Here is a 21,388-nt window from a genome sequence, read left to right as displayed (position 1 = left end):
GGAAGTCATAAAGCAGGCCAGAAGGCCATCCACTAGACACTGCTACGCAAGTAAGTGGAAAAGATTTGTTTGTTACTGCCATCATAATCAGATACAACCACTACACGCAACTCCAAAACATATAGTAAATTACTTGCTCCATTTACAAAAAGCAAAGCTAGCCTTCTCTTCTATTAAAATACACCTTGCAGCAATATCTGCATACCTGCAGACTACCTATTCAACTTCCTTGTATAGGATACCAGTCATCAAAGCATTCATAGAAGGTCTTAAAAGAATTATACCACCAAGAACACCACCTGTTCCTTCATGGAACCTAAACGTGGTCCTAACAAGACTCATGGGCCCACCTTTCGAACCCATGCACTCTTGCGGAATACAATTCCTAACTTGGAAAGTTGCCTTTCTCATCGCCATTACATCTCTAAGAAGAGTAAGTGAAATTCAAGCGTTCACAACACAAGAACCTTTTATACAAATACATAAAAATAAGGTCGTCCTACGACCTAATCCAAAATTTTTACCAAAAGTTATTTCACCGTTCCATCTAAATCAAACGGTAGAACTACCAGTTTTTTTCCCACAGCCAGATTCTGTGGCTGAAAGAGCACTACATACATTAGATGTCAAAAGAGCATTAATGTACTACATTGACAGAACAAAGAACATCAGAAAGACTAAACAGCTATTTATTGCATTCCAAAAACCTCATGCAGGTAACCCAATATCAAAACAAGGTATAGCCAGATGGATAGTTAAATGCATCCAAATCTGCTACCTTAAAGCAAAAAGACAACTGCCCATTACTCCCAGGGCACATTCAACAAGGAAAAAAGGTGCTTCAATGGCCTTTTTAGGAAACATCCCAATGCATTAAATATGTAAGGCAGCCACATGGTCTACGCCTCACACATTCACCAAACACTACTGTATAGATGTGCTATCCGCACAACAAGCTACAGTAGGTCAAGCTGTATTAAGAACTCTATTTCAGACAACTTCTACTCCTACAGGCTAAACCACCGCTTATGGGGAAATAACTGCTTACTAGTCTATGCAGAACATGTGTATCTACAGCGACAGATGCCATCGAACTGAAAATGTCACTTACCCAGTGTACATCTGTTCATGGCATCAGTCGCTGAGATTCACATGTGCCCACCCACCTCCCCGGAAGCCTGTAGCAGTTCAGAAGTTACCTTCAATTTTGTACATTTGTATATATATTATTTAAACCTTTAATAGGTACATACTTACACATTTCATTGCGCGGGCACTATTACTATAGTACAACTCCTACCTCACCCTCTGCGGGGAAAACAATCGAAGATGGAGTCGACGCCCATGCGCAATGAGCACAGAAGGAGGAGTCACTCGGTCCCGTGACTCGAAAACACTTCTTCGAAGAAAAACAACTTGTAACACTCCGACCCAACACCAGATGGCGAGCTATGCAGAACATGTGAATCTCAGCGACTGATGCCACGAACAGATGTACACTGGGTAAGTGACATTTTCATTCCTCACCGTACAAATGATTTGCTGTGGGAAATTGGGACATTTATTATTGTTGATGATGAGGAGTACCAGGTTCTAGAAAGTTTTGTCAGGAGGGGGTTCTTACACCTACAAAATCTTTGAGAGGGGGTGCCAACATCAAAAAGGTTTAATACCTCTGGTGTAGTGGGTAATGAAATGGCGGGATCTTGGAGGAGAGCACTGATTAAAGTATTAGCATTTTCCCCACTTACAGCCCCAGTGCTGCTGCTGCTTTTAACCTGTTTCTCTTGCAGTGAGGACGCTATGGAATATTCTAAGGAGTTTGTCACCTCAGTTGTTCTTGGGAAAGACCTCGTCCCCAGGCAAGTTTCGGTACAGAAACGCCGTGGGGCATCTCTCCAGCTCCGCTGATAACGATCTTTGCCATCTAGTTCCTGCCTGCTTTTTACTTCCTGTTCATGCAGCGCCACCTGCATCTACCTCCTGCCTGCTTTTCACTTCCTGTTCATGCAGCGCCTCCTGCTGGTCATGTAATGGTCATGCGCTTGGGAATGTCTCAGCTTTGTCCCGTCTAACCATTTGCAGCCGGATCTGAACCATTCCACGTGACTTTCAACATGCTGCGTTATCATCTTCGACATATGACTCTCGTGCTGTCTCCATGGTAACCTCTATCACACCTGTGCTGTCTCCATAATAGTAGCATGTCCCACATCGCTCACCTGTGCTGTCTCCATACTATCCCTAGCCACACCCTCGTCCTCCCCCCCCCCCCCCTTCCCCCCCCCAACGTCTGCTCGGTATATTTTATATTTTAACCCTTATTACATCCCAATCCTGTGCTGTCTCTGTGGTAATCTGTAACACATCGCACAGTTGTACTGTCTCTGTAGTAACCTTCGCACTCATTGGCTGACTCAATGGTAGCCTCAGCTGCTCCTAGTGTGTCTCCATCGTGTTCTGTATTATAGTATGCATCACCATGGTAAACTAAACTGCATCTTGCAACTGTGCTGTCCTCACGGTGACCTGTAGCACATTCCACATGTGCCGTTTTCGTGGTAGCATGGGCCATCTCTCACACCTGCGCTGTCTCCGTGGTAACCTATGTCGCAGCTGGGCTGTTTCCATGGTAATCTGTACTACATCTCGCACCTTTGCTGCCTCAATGGCACCATGCATGACGTCTCACAGCTGTGAAGCTTTTGTAGTGATTTTTAACATATCTTTCTGCACTGCTGTCTCCATGGTGAGCGGTATTACATTTTACAGCTCTGGTGTCACTATTATAACCTACGTCATCTTACACGTGGCCTAGCACTTTGACAACCTGTTACACTTTTACTACCCCTTTCGTAACTGCACATACCTAGCACCTGTGCTGTTCATTTGGTAACCAGTATTTGACATACATTTCTGTCGAGTTTATCTGCATGCGTACATCTGTTTCCATTTCCATGGATGAACCCTTAACACAAGTAAGTACCTACATTCAGTCTTAGATTCAGTGTCTGACCCTCTTTTATCCCTTATCCCAGGTCAGCACCTTCACCCTTTCATTTCATGTCTCTGGGGTGCTCATGTGACTCTATTTATCATATGTACCCTCTCCTTCCATGCCTGCTTCATCTGAGCTGACACCTGCCACCTTCCATTCCAGGATTGGCCTGTCTCAGCTCGAGGGGTTTCGCCGGCACCTTCTCGATGTCTTACAACGCAGTAACAAACCTAAGGTAGGTAGTATCTTGTCTGTCCAGGGTCACACATAATTAAGTGTTCCATTTGTCCAAGTGACGGTCACCCCTGCTGCAGCGTCTGCATGTCCATGGCATGGTTACACATATTGCAGTGTCTCTGCCCCTCATAGTCAGGCATACTTTGGTGTCTGTCTATGGGAGGGCATCACCTCTGTAGCAAGGGTGTCCAGCTTAGGTCCAAAATGGCTGGATACTTGCCAGGTGTTCAGGATATCCACATGAATAAAAAATTGACCTTATTTATTTAGTCAGTGGTTATCTTGAAAATCATCTGGCACGGGTCCAGCCTCCTGGATAGTCCTGTGCTGTCAAACTGTGGCAAGGTCATGCCTATTGTAGTGTCTCTAGCCAAGGCAAGGTCATACCTAAGCCTGCCAGTTTGTGCTTGTCAGGATCAAACCTTCTGCATTGTCTTTCCATTCACGACATAGGATCACAGATACTGAGGTGCTTAGTCTTTCATATATTGATTTACCCCTACTGCAGTGTCTGTAAATTCTGATAGATACTTAAAGTAGCAAATTCCTCACCTTAGAACACTGCCCAGACGCCAGACTGATTCCAGAAAGTTTTCTTCAGCAGTGCTCCTGCAGGCCACTAGGTGGCATTGTATGGCTCCACATTAGCTACGTTCAAACCTGGAAGTGACGGATCTCCACCCCTGCGCGCTAACATCAGTTTCTTTATTTTTGGACCTGCCGATGCACATTTGGAGCTCCTCTCCCAAAGTTGCTAATCTTTGGATGATTTCTAAATCGAATTTCGGTGTGCTAGGGAACAATGACCCCATTAACACTACTGGTTTCAAACGTCAGTAAGCAAATGTTGGTAAAGGACCCACATGCGGTGAGACTCTGTTTTCTAGGCTCAGCCAGTGACTTGAAATTGTGCGCTAAATTTGCTCTCACGCACCTGAAGAAGATCCAGGACTAGAAGTAGTTTGTCTCCGAACACACAAATAAATTGTAGCCTTCGTACAAGTCCAACTTCCACTCCAAGTTGCAGATTAGAATATGGTCTTGCTTCCAAGGTCGTTCCCTCGAGCAGTCAGCTTCACACTCAGAGTTCTCCAGGAAGTCCAAGTCTAAGTCAAGGTTCAAACATCAAAAAGTGAAGTGGGACTACACCCCATCCTGCCTGTTGCCTCTCTAATCCAAAAGAGAAGGCGTTGAGGGATTCAAGATGTGTCGTTAACCATCATGGTCTCCAGTTGTAGAGCTGATTCCTCAGCTGATGCTAAGTCATTGGCAATGTTGCAGCAGATTTAAACCTTTTAAGGACGTCCTGTCCAGAGTTTTGCATGCCTAATGCTCACCTTGGTGCACCTTAAGGCCTGAAGAAACCACCAGGGCTCCCAGTCAGATTACCCCCAGCAGGTCCTTCCTCTAAGACATCTGACCCCTTGGGATCTGCTTCAGGCCTCATACTGACTCGGGTACAAGCTTCCACCTTGTCTCCCAGAGCTGTGCTTGGCCTATCAGCGTCAACCCCCATATACCAATGCCACCTGAGTCAGAAGAGCTGATTCAGGTGTCTGACACCAAATGGGCTTCACCACAATATCAACCAATGTTAAGCTATGAGGCAAAAATGCTGCCAGTCATATCTCGTAACACTGACCCAGTGCCTCAACCAGGATGTGCATGCCAGCAGAGGCTCCAATATCTTTTTGTCTCTGACTCTGAACAAGTGATACCCCAAGATGGGGATGATGTTGATGGAAATGAAGTCCTTTCTCCTCATTACATAAATGATAACCTTTACATTAGTTTGCAAGGGTCCAATGGATTACCACGTGGGCCACCAATGGAAGAAAGTGCCGCCTTTGCTGTGGTAATCTGACAAGCGGCTGAGGTCCTAGATTTTCAGCCGCCCTCAGAAGAAACGAAAACAATTCTTATTGTGGAAGTTTTACATCCTGGGCCAACCTTATCTGAGCCTTTGCTCCCTTTTAACAAGGCTCTCACAGATGCATCGAGGGCCTCTTGGTCGAGCCGTATTCCCACCCACCACTGAATAGACAAGTGGTCAGGTGTCACAGAGCTGCTATAGGCTTTCCTAATTTTCTGGCTAAACATCCTACTCCAGAGAATTTTTGGCGAAGTACAACAGTCTCTCTGGTGAAATGTAAAATTTTGCATTGGAGTGCTTCAAGGAAAGTAGTTCCATGGGCACTTCCTGGGTCTGTTGACATCTGCCAAGCAGTTTCCACATGAATTCAAAAAAGTTCAGAAACTGTTCTAGAGGGTTGGAGTGTAGGCAAGGATAGTCTTTCCAACCAGTATAGCAGTCACCCCAGTACTTGGAAGCCCCTGAAAAGGGTCTGGCATTGCTCCTCTCATTCACCATCCCCTGCTGCAACAGCCACCAAACCGCTTTAGTTTAGATTTTAGTAGCACATACACATCCAGTGGGGCAGGATCCAGCACTTTCTCCCAGGATGGGGATACATCACATCCGATAGATGTGTCTTCCAAATTGTTCAGTAGATGGGACTTCTAAATCGTTCAGCATAGCTATGCCCTTCCTTTTTTCCCCCACTAGACATTCTCCCCATGTAGGAAGCTGGGTTCTGGTTGCATCCCCCCCCCCCCACACACACACACACACACTTTTTCCCTGTTTTTTATCCAACTTTGACTAAAGTGCACAGGATTCCTGCTAATCAGGTCCCCAATGCCAGTGTTACTTCCCCAAAATAAGACCTTGTCAAGTGATCTCTAAGTGGCCAGACCCTGTTGTACCTTTTGTAAGACCCTCATAAGTGGTATCGCTGGTACCAAGGGCCTAGGTTCTGCGGAGTTCCAAAGAGCTGCAGCACAGATTGTGCCACTCTAAGGAACCCAGCACCACCCTCGTGCAGACTGCCATTGCATGCTGCGTGATAAGGTGCTCCCAAAAGTGAAAACACAGCATGGCACACGGCCTGTGTGCCATGTCCCACAAAAACACTGCATGTAATAATTTTAAATCACCCCTACAGTGGGCTTTACAGCCCTAAGGCAGGGTGCATTACATTACATGTGTGGACATATCTGCAAGAGCAGATATGCCCCTGCTAATTCTTTTTCGATTCTTAGACATAGTAAGTGTATAGGGAGCCAGTTTAAATTCATTTGACGGACATTGGTCTATAAAGGTTCCCCAGCTACGTGATGGCTTCATTGAAACTAGGGATGTTTGGTATCAAACATCTCATATTAAAAACCCTCACTGATGCCAGTGGGAGGTTTATTAATACATGCACACAGAGGGCACCTTAAAGGGGGTCCCCTGAAAACTTACCAACCGCTGGTGGACTAAGTGACTAGTTTTAGCCAGCCTGCCACCGACAGACGAGGTTCAGACCCCCCAAGAGTGAGAGCCTTTTCTCTCTGCAGGTCAGAAACAAAGCTTGCTCTGGCAGGGGTGTCACACACCTCTCCCAACAGGATGACCTACAAATCTGCATTCTAAGGCAGGAGGCTTCAAAAAAGCCCACCACTTTTGGTATGCAGATCTGGCCTTCCTCAGAGGGAAAAGCCGACCTCCATGCCCCAGGGCCCTTTGGCACCTGGACAGGCAGGAAAATTAGCTATGCAGGAGGCATGTTGCATTTCCAGGCTGGGCACACCCCTAGGATGACCAGCCTAAACTAAACACAGCCTCAGGAATTCTGCCATATTGCGTGAGGTGGAATTAGGAATTCTGAGACAGGGTGATGCCCACTCCCCATAGGAAGCGGTCATTTAGGGGGTGTAGTGAACCCAAGGGTAAGTAGCCCCTTGGCTTCTACCATTCACTCCCCTTAACGTCACCTAAATTGATTACTTAGGGGACCCCCTGATACCAGGAAATCAGATCTTCGCTGGACACAAAAGAAGGAGTGGACATGAAACCTGCTGACCTGAGAACCGAGGAGCACAATGGACTCAGCGCCACCCCTGCCAGCTGCACCTAACCCTTGAGCAGCAACTGACCTGTTGTGCTGCTGCAGCATCCAAGAAACTAGAATAGCTGCCAGTGCTTCACAAATTGTCAAATAGAACTTCCTTGGAGCAGAGGAGCTGCTTCCCTGCATCTGCAGGCAACCCGAGAAAGAACTGCAATAACAGGGACTGCCAAAAATCTGGCACCGCACATCACCACTGCACCCGAGCCACCTAGCCCAAGCTGAAGTGTGCCAACGGTGTCAATATGGTTCCTAGGCCCTCCAGAGATAAAGCTCACCTTGACTTCACCCACAATGGACTTCCCAACGGTGTCTGCAGCCTCTTTCTGCAGACCCTGTTTCACTGCAACTGCCTCCAGTGACGGAGACCCGACGGTCCACTGCACCTCTGCACCCGGACACCCCAGACCGAGGGGAAGAGGACTACTGGTGTCCCTATGTCCTGTCCCCCTGGCTTGTGAGACCTGAGCCCATTTGTTGATTTGGTCGGACGGGACCCCCAGTCCACACCTGAAGCCTGTTTCTTTAGGCCCCCTCCACTGCGACCACCACTGGTCACGGTAAACCCTGCAGTCCAAACCACCTGGTTGCCCCGTACTGAGGAGAACCGTACCACTGGTGTCCCCAAGCATTGCAAAAAATGAACCACCTCGATGGTTCACCAGTACTGGACTCTCAGTCCACCCCTGCAGCATCTTTGTGACAAGACAGAATCCTGAACTGCACCCACCCGCCGCAATGCTGCCCGAGGTAATCTGCTGGTGCGGCCTAGAACCCTGCCCCATACTCACCTTCAGTCCAGAAGATTGGTCCTGTAAGTTGCTGTGAAGTACCTGTTTGCCATGTATGTTTTCTCTCCCTAGTGTAGAATTGCAGCCGCAGAAAAATGCACTGTCAACTTTTGAGAACTCTAAAAATTCCTATCTTGAAAAGTACTCACCTGATTCCAGTGATCTTGGTATCTAAATTTATATAAAAGTATGCGTTATTGTTATAAAATGGTGTCAGATTCCTTTATTGAGTATGTGTCTCACTTACTGCCTATGTGTGTGCCTTACATGCTTAGCACTACCCTCTGATATGCCAAACTGCCGACCCATACTACCACAAAAGAGTGCATTTGAGTTTCATTAGTTCGTCTGTGATACCTTTGGGGTTTGCCTGGACTCTTTGCACAGTGTACCTCTTTTTGGTCCACTGTATAAAGAGCCAGCTTCCTACACCACATATCAGAGAGAATTTCATGAGAGCACCTCTACATTCTTCTGCAGATGTCACATGTTATTCTCGAAATAAGCTGTCAGAAGGGTACCAGAGCCTGAAAGAGGAGAGGGTTTTTACTCTCTGTATTTCGTTGTGCCAAAAAAGGACAGGGTTCTTTAGCCTATTTTAGATATGTGACCTCTGAATTAAAAATGTTCACACTCGCCCACACCTGCCTGGCCTGAACCCCCTGCAACTAGATTGTTTCCTTGGACCTGCAGGACGTATATTTTAATATACCCATCCTGCAGTCCCACAGACATTACCTCCAGAATATGCTGGGCCAGCAGCATTTTTTGTTTGCTCTGCTCCATTTCAGCCTGAGGTATTCACAAAAGCGGTGATCACAGTCCATCTTCATAGATCAGGGATACTCTCGGCCACTGACTGTTGAAGACAGGATTGCCCAGTCAGTCATAGACGACGTCCTGACAATGCTGAGCTTCCTGAAATCATTGTGGTCCACTGTCAACAAGTCAAAGGTGCACCTGACTCACTCGCAGAAGCTTCTATCCATTGGAGCTGTTGCGGACGCAGTGCATTCTGAGCCTTACCTTCATCCCTACGAGTCCAGGACATTCAGGCTGTGATTGTGATGTTTCAGCCTTGGGCCTCAATCCTAGTGACAGCATCTCCGAGGGTTCATTGGTTGCTTAGCCGCCTGCATCCTCCTTGTCTGCAATGCCAGGTGGCTTATGCAGGTTTTGCAATGGAATCGGAAGTTCCAGTGGGCTGAGCATAATGGAAACCTGATGGATGTCATCCAGCTTTCGGTGGAGTCAGCTCAATATCTGCAGTGTTGGCTTATAAAATGAAATTGGTCCAGTGATATGCTCCTCTTCCATCTTCACCCATAGTTGATGGTGGTAACAGATGCGTACCGGCTGAGCTGGAGAGGTTATTTGGGGAGATGAGGGGTTAGAGGACTTTGATCTCCCAACAGAAGCTCGCCTCCACATTAGTCTCTTGGAGTTTCAGGCCATTTGTCTGGCCTTCCTGACGTACATCAAGATGAGGTCTGTGTAGGTTGTCATAGACAAGTCCACTGCCATCTGGGACTGCAACAAATGGGGTGGAGTGAGTTCCTGAGCCAGGAAGCTGAGCATCTCTGGAATTGTTTGGCGCACCAGGGCATTTCCCTGATTGTGTGCCACCTGGCAAGGTCCCTAAATGCCTGAGTGAACGAGTTAAGCTGGTGGTTTCTAGTAGATAATATTGGTATCTACATCGAAAGGTGATGTAGAGCATCTTTCAGCAGTGGGGAGGACCCAGGCTAGATCTTTTCGCCCCCATCGATAAAGCGAAATACCGAATGTTTTGTGTGTTTGGAGTTTCTGCTAGAACATTCGCTAGGAGATGCATTTCAGCTCAAATGAAGCATGGGACTCCTGTACACCTTCGTATGCCTGCCTCTCCTGCCCGAGTTCTGAAAAAGGTCGAGAACGACCTGGCCCAAGCCATTGTAGTGGCTCTGGATTGGCCCAGGAGAGTGTTGAACCTGAAAATTCTGGGCATGAGCATCTGTCATCCAATCAGACTACCACTTCGGGAGGATCATCTGTCGCAGCAACAGTGTGCAGGGTCCGTCACTCAAATCTGTGCTACCTATAAGCATGGAGATTGAGCGGTGACAAATGACTGCTTTTGGCTTTCCACTTGAGGTGGTGGATGTCATTCTTGCCGCCATAAAACCTTCCACAAACTCCATTTGTGCTTCGCCCTGGGACAAATTTATGGCCTAGTGTGGTGCTCATACAATCGATCCATTGCAAGAAGTGCTGTCAGATGTCTTTTTGTTTGTTTCATCTTTAGCTCAGCAAGCCCTTGCAGTGGGCATTGTTAAAGATTACCTTTTGTGATTACATTTATTAAAGTTTTAACACATATGATCCCCCCCCAAGCTGTTTGTGATGCCACAGTGGGACTTTAACTTTTTTTTGACATTCTCATGTGTATGTCCTTCGAGCCAATGGATAGTTGCTTCGAGCCAATGGATAGTTGCTCATTGCTTCTCCTGACTATATTCCTTTTCAAAATTATGGGCACTGGTCACATGAGCGAACTTTGGGCACTTTCAATGAAACTGCCATAGACTACTTATTTTCTGGAAAAGTTAATGCTGAGGACTCTGGCGGGATTATTGTCAAAAGTTGTTACTCCCTTCTGCCTAGGGCAGTCCATCACCCTGTCTGTGTTCTTTGCACCCTCTCACCTCTCGAAAGAGGAGAATAGACTCCACTTGCTGCATCCAAAAAAGACTTTCAGCTTTTGCATTGATTGAACCAAGGAACACTGTGTGGACGATTAGCTTTTTGTGGGGTTCTCTTGAGCGAAGAAAGAGAAGACTTTCCAGAGGAGGGCGCTGTCGAGGTGAATAATACTTTCCATCAAGTTCTGTTATGCTGTGGCCACAAAGCAACCATTGGAAGTCCTAAAAGCCGATTCCACCACAACCATGGCCTTTACCCCACTACATTGGCAAGGGGTTCCTGTTCTTGATATCTTCCAGTCTGCAACGTGGTAGTCGGTGCATATGCTCACAAAGCACTATTGACTTCATGGCCAGGTCCCGCATTAAGGTCACTTCACCGCTAGGTCCTGCAGGGATGTTTGGTCTAAGTTCACTCCACAGACCATCTACGTAGGGAGGTACTGTTTTAATGTCCATTCTAAGGCGAGTAGTCTGCTGTCATAAGTATCCATCAGAAGAACCAGTTATTTATTTTCGGTATATAATCTTTCTGGTGGAAACACTATCTAACCGCATATTCCTCACTGCCCTCTCACTTCCCTGTTTTATAGAGTGGCTTCTTTTTAATATTTCAAAAGGACCCAAGTAAGAGACTACCACACTGGTACCAACAATTGTTTACGCAAAACAGTAAGGGAAATAATAAATTGATATTGGTGCTAAGAGGTGGATCCGCTCTGTCACTTCGGGGGCAGTGGTAAATCACATGGCAGCACCCTCTAGCAGCATGTGGGAGCATTGCTGAAGAAAAGTTTCCAGATCCAATCTAGTGCCTTCAAACTATTCTTAGGTGAGGGATCCACAGTTAGAGTATGCACCAGAAAGTATGTTACCGAATGTAAGTAACTAGTTCTTCATGGCTCCTAGTCACACATCCTGTGGTGGTGTCCATCTATCTGTAGAGGGGTTAGACCAACATAAGCTTTTGTCCCTCACTGAGAGGATCACTTCTTCTGCAGCATCTCTCCTCTTCTATAGTATTTGTTCTGAAACCATCAGGGTCTCACTTTATAAAGGGTGGCGACCGCTGCAGTTCCCCTATAACTACATGCCAAGGTGACGACGACAAAAGCTTTTTTGGTGGATATGTGTAGCGGTGGCTTGCAGTACACAGTGAAAGTAGCCAGTGGTGTTGTGATGTTGGGCGGGGTGTCACTCTTGACGGCAGTGCCTACCTTTATCATTTGCTGCACTAAATTCTTCTTTCTTCTTCCATCTTCCTCTCTCAATATTTATTGCTGTTTATTTCCACAGTGGAGAATTATTCTAGGTGGGACCAAGTGTATTCCCAAGTCGGAGCTTCCAGATGAGTGTGAGGGGATCACCGTTCCCAGTAACCGGCTCTGGACTCACCCGAGTGACCTTACCATTGCTCTTTCTGCCAGTACCCCACTCTATCCCCCTGGACGCATCATACATGTGGTGCACAATCACCCAGAGGAGCAGTGCTGGTGAGTGACAATAAAGGAGTAAGAGCATCTGAGAGTGAAGAGGTCCCTGGTTATTACCAGGTGTGATACTGGGAAGTGACTGGATTGTAGAAGGGGAAAGTTGGAAAATAAACTGACTGCTTACCCAAAACCCTTATTGGTGTGTGCACCTTTGTGGCAGTGTGTTCTTGTCTGTTGCATACTCTACTACTAATTGAAGTTGTGACAGTCTACTTTGAGAGCTGTAGAGATGCCTCCTGTGGTCTTTTTGGTCTATGGCGTGATGTAATGGATTTATTGGAGAGTAGATGAAAGTTTAAAGGGAAACTAGGTTGTCCATAATCAGTAGGGTGGGTATAGGCACTAGATCATTCTCTCTCTAGTAACATCAGGAGGCTCTGACAGAACCTGAAATACAAAAGGCTGCACATGTGACAGTTCTCAATTTTGTCTTTCCTTCAAATACATGTTGCTTTGCTTATTATCTTCCCATTCCACCAATGGACTTCTCTCCCAATCTTTTGATTTTCTTTCCCATATCTTTTTCTTGATTCTTCTTTGTTTGGTCTTCCCATGTTTCATTGCTTCCATGACTCCTCAGGCTGTTCCTTGCTGTCTCTTTTCTTATTCTGTTACTTCCATTGGACTTTCACCTCCTCATCCCATGCCCATTTTTCCCTACTGTGAACTCCTCTTTTTCCATCTGCTCCTATTCACTCACACCTATCTCTCTTTCTCATTCCTCCCATAGACTTCCCTTTCTTAATTTCTCTTTCTTGTTCCTCATTCAATCTCCCCCTCGTACTTTTAATATGAACTTCACTCTCCATGCATTTCTGTCGGTCACATGCCTCATCTCCCCTTCACCCTTCATTCCATGGACCTCCATCTATCCCTTGTCTGTCTCACCAATTCCACCTTTATCTTAACCTTCTCTTACCAGCCCTTCTATGGTCTCTACTCTCCTTGTCACTCTATCTCTGTCCCCATTCCTAATCCTTACCCTTTCCTCACTCCTTGCATGACCCTCCTGTCTTCCCATTAATAATCTGGGCTCCTCTTTTCTTCTCATTATTTCCTTGGAACTACCTCGCCACATCTCCATCTCACAGCTTCCTCTTTCACTTTTCCTACTCTTCTCATCCCTTCCATGACCTTCATTTCTTTGTCCCATCTTATCTTCTGATCTATTCCATAAATATCCCCTTTCTTTCAATGTGCCCTTTCCTTTCTTCAATCCTTGTCCAATCTTTGAACTCTTACCTTCTTATCATTCCATGAATTTCCACGTCACCATTACTCTGTTTGCTGTTCTTCACTTTACTTCTCATGAATTCCATGGATGTTTCTGTTCCCATGCCTCTATCTGGGCCCATTCTTCATTTACCACCCCACTCCCCTTACTTCTCAAGTGCTTGAAGTTACTCATTTGTTCTTCCCTCTTTACTCATCCATTACATCGACTACTCTCCCTGGTCTCTCTCTGTCTCACTGTTTCTCAATTACTCTTCCTTCTCTTCACATCCCTTCCCTGACCCCCCACCCTTTCCTGACCCCTCAGTTTCTGTGAGCAGGAGGAACCCACCTACTTTGCCATCTGGGGAGATAACAAGGCCTTTGAGGAAGTGATCATTTCCCCGGCGATGTTGAATGAACACCTACCCCATGTGGTCATGGAGGGACTAAATAAGGTAAGATTACGCACTGGGCAGTTAATGTGCCTCTTTTTTTTATTAACAGACTGTTTCAACATTATGAACAGTTTTATGTAGGTTTTGGTGGTAAGGTGCAACCAAATTGCATGAGTAGCCTTTTCACCATCAAAACTACAAAAATAAAATATCGATCAAATACCACACCTATTGGACATCTTACATATTTTGTTTTCTCTCATAAGATGGAAGACTTGTTACTCTGGGCCTACCAAAAGGATTGGAAAGATTATTTCTCATAGTTTAAGTGCCACTCAGCTTTTTCCTTTGACCACCCCAAATACTTTTACATTTCATTTTAACTGTGACTAGACTTTTCCCTTACTGCGTGAGTAGCCATTTCTGATAAGTGAGCAGATTCTTCATCCTAGAATATCCCTCAGGCACCAGACTGGTTCATTTTGGAGCAGCGCTCCTGCATGCTTACAGGTGGCACGTTGATTTGCTATCACCATGGAAGAGACAGAACGGAGTTGCACACTGTTGCCACACCTGCACACTGATCCTACTTCCTTTCTTTCTGCACCTTCCGGCACGGATCCAGAACTCTGCTTCCACCTTGACCTTCTTTTGATGATCCTAAATGAATCTTGGTCAGTGTAGTAAGGAAGGATATCCCCCACTGAAAACAATAGGATTCAAGCCATGACGCGACTGCAGGAAGCAGTTGGCAGTCACAGACCTGTATGAGGTGTGCCTTTGGTGCCTGGGTTCTGGACACGATTCAGAGTTGTTTGATAAATGCACCCCAATGCAACTGAAGGTGATTCGAAACCAGATCACAAAGTCCTATGTCGCTCACAAAACAAGAAGTAGTTGTGGACTTCATTCATGTTCAACTCCCTCTCTAAGTCACGGTCCTGGTCCAGGTCAAGGGGCCGTTCCTGAAACCACTAATGGCTTTTCCTCCGCCATAATGAGTGATGAACACATGGCTATAGTATTGGGGGAGATCAAATGGGAAGATGGAGATCACTTGTCTCGAGTGGAGGGCCAGCTCCACATTTTTCTACTGGAGCTACAGACCTTCCATCAGTCCTGAAGGTTTCCCTTCCGTCCATCAGCGGAATGCTGGTGCAGGTTCTCATGGACAACTCCACTGCCATGTGGTATGCAACATCCCAGGTGGAGTGGTGTCCTGGGTTTTGTGGTAGGCGGCTTTGTGTCTGAGGAAGTGCCCGTAGTGGCTGCACATTATTATGGTTGCGAGCCACGTAAGCAAGGACACTGAATATCAGAGCAGATGTCTGGCATAGAACATCCCAAGGTAGTGCGGGCATATTCAATTATTGTGGAGAAAACTGGCCAGATCCTTTTGCCACTATCAAGACGCCTTCTGGCTGTAATGGAGCAAAGGACTCCTGTACACTTTCCCACCTCTACCTCTGAGTTCTGAAGCTCAAGATGAACAGATGCCAGTCCAATCTATGTGGTCCACATTGGGCCAGGAGAGTGTGGTACCTGAAACTCCTGTGCATGGGCATCTGCCCTCCAATCAGACTACTGTTTCGGGAGTATCTCCTGCCTTAGCAATAGGTTAGGATCCTCCACCCAGACCCCGCAACTTACACTTCTATGTGTGGAGATCGAGTGGAGGCATTTGACTGCATTCGATTTGCCATCTTGAGTTTTGGATCTTCGCCACCAGTCACCCCTCCATGAAATCCATCTATGCTGGACACTAAACAAGTTTGTAACCTCGTGTGGAACACTGACCTCTTCCAGGCAAAGCAGTGGCGCATTACTTTGTCTTTAGCCCAGCAAGACCTGTAAGTAGTCACTATAAACTGTTATTTGTTGGGCCTTTCTTTGTTTGTTTGTTGGACCACCTCTGTTTGTTTAAGTCATCTGTTGTGATGAGATTTATTAATGGTTTGTCAGATATGCAGGGCCTCTGCAATTATGCGATTGTGTGGCCGCAGCGTTTTAGCATAGTTATAGATTTACCACATTTTCCACACGATTCATCATTAGCTGCATAATCTTCAGATTTTAACAAAAAAAGGTTGTTTGTATCTCAAATGGTTCAGAAGTTACTTAGCCAAGCTTGTCTGGTCACCTTTCTGTTTGTTATGGCAATATGTGGGTGTTAAACTGGTACTAATGAGGTGTAAGCAGTGCCCAAACAAAGCCCATTATGCCACATAATTTGCCTTTTCTTGCTGCATAATTTACTCAACCCTGATGCATAATTTGTCCCTTCCCTGCCGCATAAATCCAGTGGTCCTGCCCATATGTTCCCTTCCAAACTGGGAAACCAGGTTTGAGTCTTGGTGTTGGCTCAACATCTTGTGATTCTGGGCAAATCACTTAATCTCTCCGTGCCTAAAAAATGAATACTAACTTGGGTATTATAACCGGTTCTCATGGCAAATGCTTCAGTGCTTCCGGGTTGAGATCATGCTATATAAAACTGCAACAAAAAATAATAAAAGAAGGACCCTGTCAAGGTTGATAGTACTCTGCATCAAGATCTGCTTTGCATTGCTCAGGAAGCAACAAACCCCTGGAAGGCCTGAGAGCCCATTCCTCCTCGACAAACACCGCTATAGCTGCGTTGGTGCAAGGGCTACCTCTTCTTGATAACTGCCAGGGTGCGACATAGCCATCCTTGTATACGTTCACAAAGCACTACTGACTTGACAGCCAGGTCCGACAAGAACAACACTACACCTGTTCAGTTCTGCAAGATGTTTTGGTCAGATCTCCCTCCAGAGACCCTCCATCTTGGTCAGGTACTGCTTTGTTGTCTGTTCTAAGGTGAGGAATCTGCGGTTAGAACTATCCATCAGAAGATCAAAGTACTTACGTTTGATAACACTCTTCCTGGTGGGATACTGTATCTAAGCCCAGATTTCTTATTACCATCCCACCGCCCCATTTTGCGGACTGACCTTATTAACATTTAAAAGGTTCATAGTTGTTAATCAGTACATTGTTAACAACAATTGTTCATGCTTCATGTCTGAGGCTGTGGAAAGGGAAGGAGACTAGAAGCTGACTGACATTCTTATGCGTCTCTGCTCCATCCGTTCCGGGGCAGTATGGAGTCAGCGCGGAGTCAAACAGAGCCACCAGTCTGAATGTAATACTACCGCTGCAAAATTCTCCAAATTTGATCTGGTGCGAAGTGAGTTATCTGTGGTAAAAAGAGTATCCAACTGAAAAAACTTTATGAAAGGTAAGTAAAAAACACCCTACATTTTATTTTGGATTTCATATTTATAATTTCATAAAGGAAATTGGAAGAAAAATCAGGACCATAATGTGGTCCTTTATGCCCTTATTATGTCACAAGGGCCAGAAGGGTTAGCTGTTCAATAAACTATTTGTACCTTGGTTGTTTCAAATATCTGGATGCCTGGGATTTCAAACTGAATTAATGAACAGGGCACATGCTGTGGTGTGCCCGAGAATGGGCTAACACTAACTGCCCAATCACAAAGGAGGGTACTACAGACAGTTATTGAGACGTGTGGCAATATGCTGTCTAGTGAGTACATGTGTGTGAGGCATCACACAGGCATTTGATGGTAACCTCAACAAGTTTGGGTGGAGGTCCAAACTGCTTTCCTATTTAATGGTGAACATCAGACTGTCTCCTTGGCATGGTGTGCAGTATGCCTATGCACACAAGAGACCCTGTTGCTCTCGCATGTGGCTGCTCCAGAAGCCCGCTGGATAAAGCCTCTCAAAGTTGCATAATTGCTCACTTTCACTGTTTGTCTCTCTCTGTCTCTCCCTTGTCTCCTTCTCATTCACTCTCACTTTTTCTCTCTAAATGAGTGGAAATTCAGCCTATCCCCATGACATCTCTTTGCCTGTACATATTCTTCTGTAATAGAAGCATACATACATGTAAGGAAAATGCCATCATTTGCATGGGGCACTTTGCACTGTAACCTGTTATACCTGGAAGGACAAAGGCACCATGTGCTACCTGCACAGGGGACACATTCATTATTGTGCAGTGCCATGTTAATATCCAAAGAAACCTTCTAAGGAAAATAAACTGTCAACTTAAATCAGTCTGGTTAATCGCAAAATATGCAGTGGTTCACAGAGTTTTTGATCAAATCCAATTGTAACAATTATGTCAGTGTAATTGAAAACCCCTGACCTATTGTAAGCTTTTTTTTTTATTCCAATGCACTGTCTCTCATATACTAGCAATTCAATTTATAAGGAGTGCATAAATAGGTCACCGATTTTGACAGATACACTCTTGTTCGAGTACTTCCTCAAGTGAAACATATGTATACATTAAGTCCAAAAGCCTGTAATTCTCGGTAGGATTTGAACTTATTTATACTGCATAAAAAGCTTCCATTCAAAGTTTTATTCCTCCTCATCATAGATAATGTTATCTGTGACACACATCAGACCAAATATCATGTAGGGAAATCTCACTTTCAAGGAGAAATAAGTGTGATGATGGACATTATTTATAGAAATATTTCCACATGCAGGTCATGTTAAATTCCGGTGATTAAAATGACCTCTGTCTTTGACGAATGTTTACACCGATGTGTATAAATCTTTGACTGGTCCAAATAGAATACCTCAAATGGAAACCAATAAAAAGGCTATTTCAATTTATTGAGTGCTTTTCAATGTAAACAGTACAAGGTGCCTCATTTACCCCACTGATCAAAACATTGTAAAGACGTTTGTGCATGCAATGATGTTTATTGCCCAATAGTATTTAGTGGTTAAGGCAGATTTCCAGTCATGGATGTAAATAAAGAAAACAGGCTGCCCCTCAATGGCATTTACTGGTTGGAGCATCTTGAAAATAGCTTTTCTAGGCTATACAGAATGCTTTAAGACCTATACCATCCATGGGGCTTACTAACAACCACTAGAGCTATGCCTAACATACGGACCCATCGGATGCATACGCATACTCACACACGTTAGACAAAAGGACACCTACTAAATACCAACACAATTGCCCTACAAGCCACACTCGCAGGCATAGCAAGAAAGCTTTAAACCGGAGTCAGGTTTTTTGGAGCATCCAGCAAAGGTGACTACATTACCCACAACTTGACTAATTGACAAATTTACTAAAAACGGTAACACAGGCCAGACACGTGACTGCAAGAAAAATCATAGGTATGGAATTTGATCTGTTGTTTCATGCCACTCACTTACATATGACAGCTGAAATCCGTAATACCAGGAGGGAAGGTAATTGGCTAATGGTGTGGTGGCCAAACAAGCATAACACATAGGGGGTCAATATGACCCTGGCGGTCCTACCCTGGCGGTCCTGCCCCGCCACACCGGCGGTGGCGGCCAGACCGCCGACAGCGTGGCGGTGCAGTACCGCCAAATTATGACATCACAAGTGAACTAGCTGCATCAAAGCCAGTTCACCACCTGTACCGCCAGGGGGGTGGGACCGCCTGGCCGAAGGTTGACCACCTTTGACCCGGTGGTCCACCTAACACCATCCACGGTATTCTGAGTATCCTTACTGCCAGTGATTCCATGGCGGCAGCCCTGCCTCGAAATGCCTGGTGGCAAGGATCCTGGCGACAGGAATACTCATTCCTGTCACCGCTACAGGACTCCCCAACTCCCCCCTCCATGTAGGAGCCCCCACACCACTGACCCCATCAGAAGGTCCCCCACCCCTTAAGCAGCGACACCCCCGATCCCTGTTCTGTACCCCACGCCCCACCTGATCCCCGTTCCGTACCCCGACCCATCCATGCAATCACACACCACACATGCATGCACATATCTAAGCTCACTCATTCACACACACATGCGCGACACCCCTCACGCCTTGCATACACGCACACATACTCCCCCGCATACATGCATTCACACAAGCACACAGACACTTGCACACAAACACTTGCACACAAACACACACAGCACTACCCACCACCCCATTCACACCACCCCATTCACGCACACAACACAACACCCCCTGCCTACACTCACCCACCCCCATCGGTCGATCACCTTACCTGGTGGTCGCGGTGGTTGTCTGGTCATGAACGGGGTCTATGACGCTTCCTCCACCACCAGCGCCCTACCAACACAACACCGCCATGCCATCTACAATGTAGTAACACTGGGTGTGGTGTTGTGGTGACGTGGCGGCGGCGACGGAGCAAGCTCCACTAGACTGCCAGTAGTGGCGTATAGCAGCCAGCACCCAAATTTGGTGGTCTGAAGACCGTCAAAGTCATAATGAGGGCCATAATGTTTTTCACTACTGTGATATATCCTTTCCCAGTCCTGTCTTGGGGTATCTTTTGCTCTTCCAAGTCAATTTTTGAGTGAGATGCAACATTGTAACAATTTAGATATTTAATTGTGCAACTAATAAATCATGCATGTTTCTTGATAGAATATTAATATAATAATGCATAGAACCATGTTAAATGAAAGTTACTGAATTTCTGTTATTGGTTGTACTTAGAAGATATTCACTTTTTCTAATTCCTTTTTTAAACATCTTGAACATCTTGACCAATTCCAGGTCTACCGTCACTGACCAACATCTGCCTCCCAAATGATGCTTCATAATTCCGATACCATTTTTTAAAGGATTTCCATAACACTCTTATGAAACCATTCAGAGTAGATTTATAATAAGGCATATTGCTCCAACCCCTGAATAACGGTACCCATTATCTCTGCCAAAGTCTTCTCTGCCTTTCAGTAGGAGTGAAAAGAATTTCGTTTTCAAAATGTCACATCTGCTTTATTAAGTCGGAGCCTTTCACATAGGATGTTCTTAACTTAGTTATTAATGTAAGACTTTATTTTTATTTGCACAAGGTTGTCACTTTTGCAAATGTCACTTATCATGCTATTACATAAGAGACATAGGGGGTTATTCTAACTTTGGAGGAGGTGTTAATCCGTCCCAAAAGTGATGGAAAAGTGACGGATTTACCACCAGCCGTATTACGAGTCCATTATATCCTATGGAACTCATAATACGGCTGGTGGTATATCCGTCACTTTACCGTCACTTTTGGGACGGATTAACACTCCTCCAAAGTTAGAATAACCCCCATAGTACTCAATCAATCAATCAATCAGGAATTTGTAAAGTGGTCTACTCACCCGTGAGGGTCTCAAGGCGCTGAGGAGCGGAGGGGGGAAAATGGAGGGGGAGAGGTGCTGGTACTGCTCGAACAGCCAGGTCTCGAGAAATTTCCTGAAGGTAAGGAGGTCTTTGGTCTGGTGCAGGTGGGTGGGAAGAGTGTTCCACATTTTGGCGGCGAGGTGCGAGAATGGTCTACCGCTGGTTGTAGTTCGTCTGACGCACGGGACGGTTGCGAGGGCAAGTTCAGCGGAGCGGAGATGCCGGGTCGTGGTGTAGAAGGAGAGTCGTCTGTTGAGGTTGGTCCGGTGTTGTGCAGTGCTTTGTGAGCATGGGTGAGGAGTTTGAAGGTGATTCTCTTGTTGACTGGGAGCCAGCGCAGGTTTTTCACTGGTCTGTGATGTGGCAGTGGCAGGGGATGTCCAGGATGAGGCGTGCGGAGGCGTTCTGGATGCGTTGCAGCCTCTTC

General features: G+C 45.8%; 1 protein-coding gene across 1 annotated transcript in view; it reads left to right on the top strand.

The window, feature by feature from the left end:
• The window catches only part of DAGLA (diacylglycerol lipase alpha), a 258,639-nt gene that overhangs the window by 216,964 nt on the left and 20,287 nt on the right, over positions 1-21,388 (top strand). The window contains exons 15-18 of the mRNA XM_069223236.1: positions 1,794-1,862; positions 3,161-3,233; positions 11,957-12,153; positions 13,694-13,823. Coding sequence (XP_069079337.1) covers positions 1,794-1,862; positions 3,161-3,233; positions 11,957-12,153; positions 13,694-13,823 — 469 coding nt within the window. The remainder of the gene's footprint in view (positions 1-1,793; positions 1,863-3,160; positions 3,234-11,956; positions 12,154-13,693; positions 13,824-21,388) is intronic.

This window comes from Pleurodeles waltl, chromosome 3_1, assembly GCF_031143425.1.
Source record: "Pleurodeles waltl isolate 20211129_DDA chromosome 3_1, aPleWal1.hap1.20221129, whole genome shotgun sequence".
Lineage (NCBI taxonomy): Eukaryota > Metazoa > Chordata > Amphibia > Caudata > Salamandridae > Pleurodeles > Pleurodeles waltl.
The sequence above is the reverse complement of the archived record's forward strand: the minus strand, read 5'-3'. Positions and strand labels throughout refer to the sequence as shown.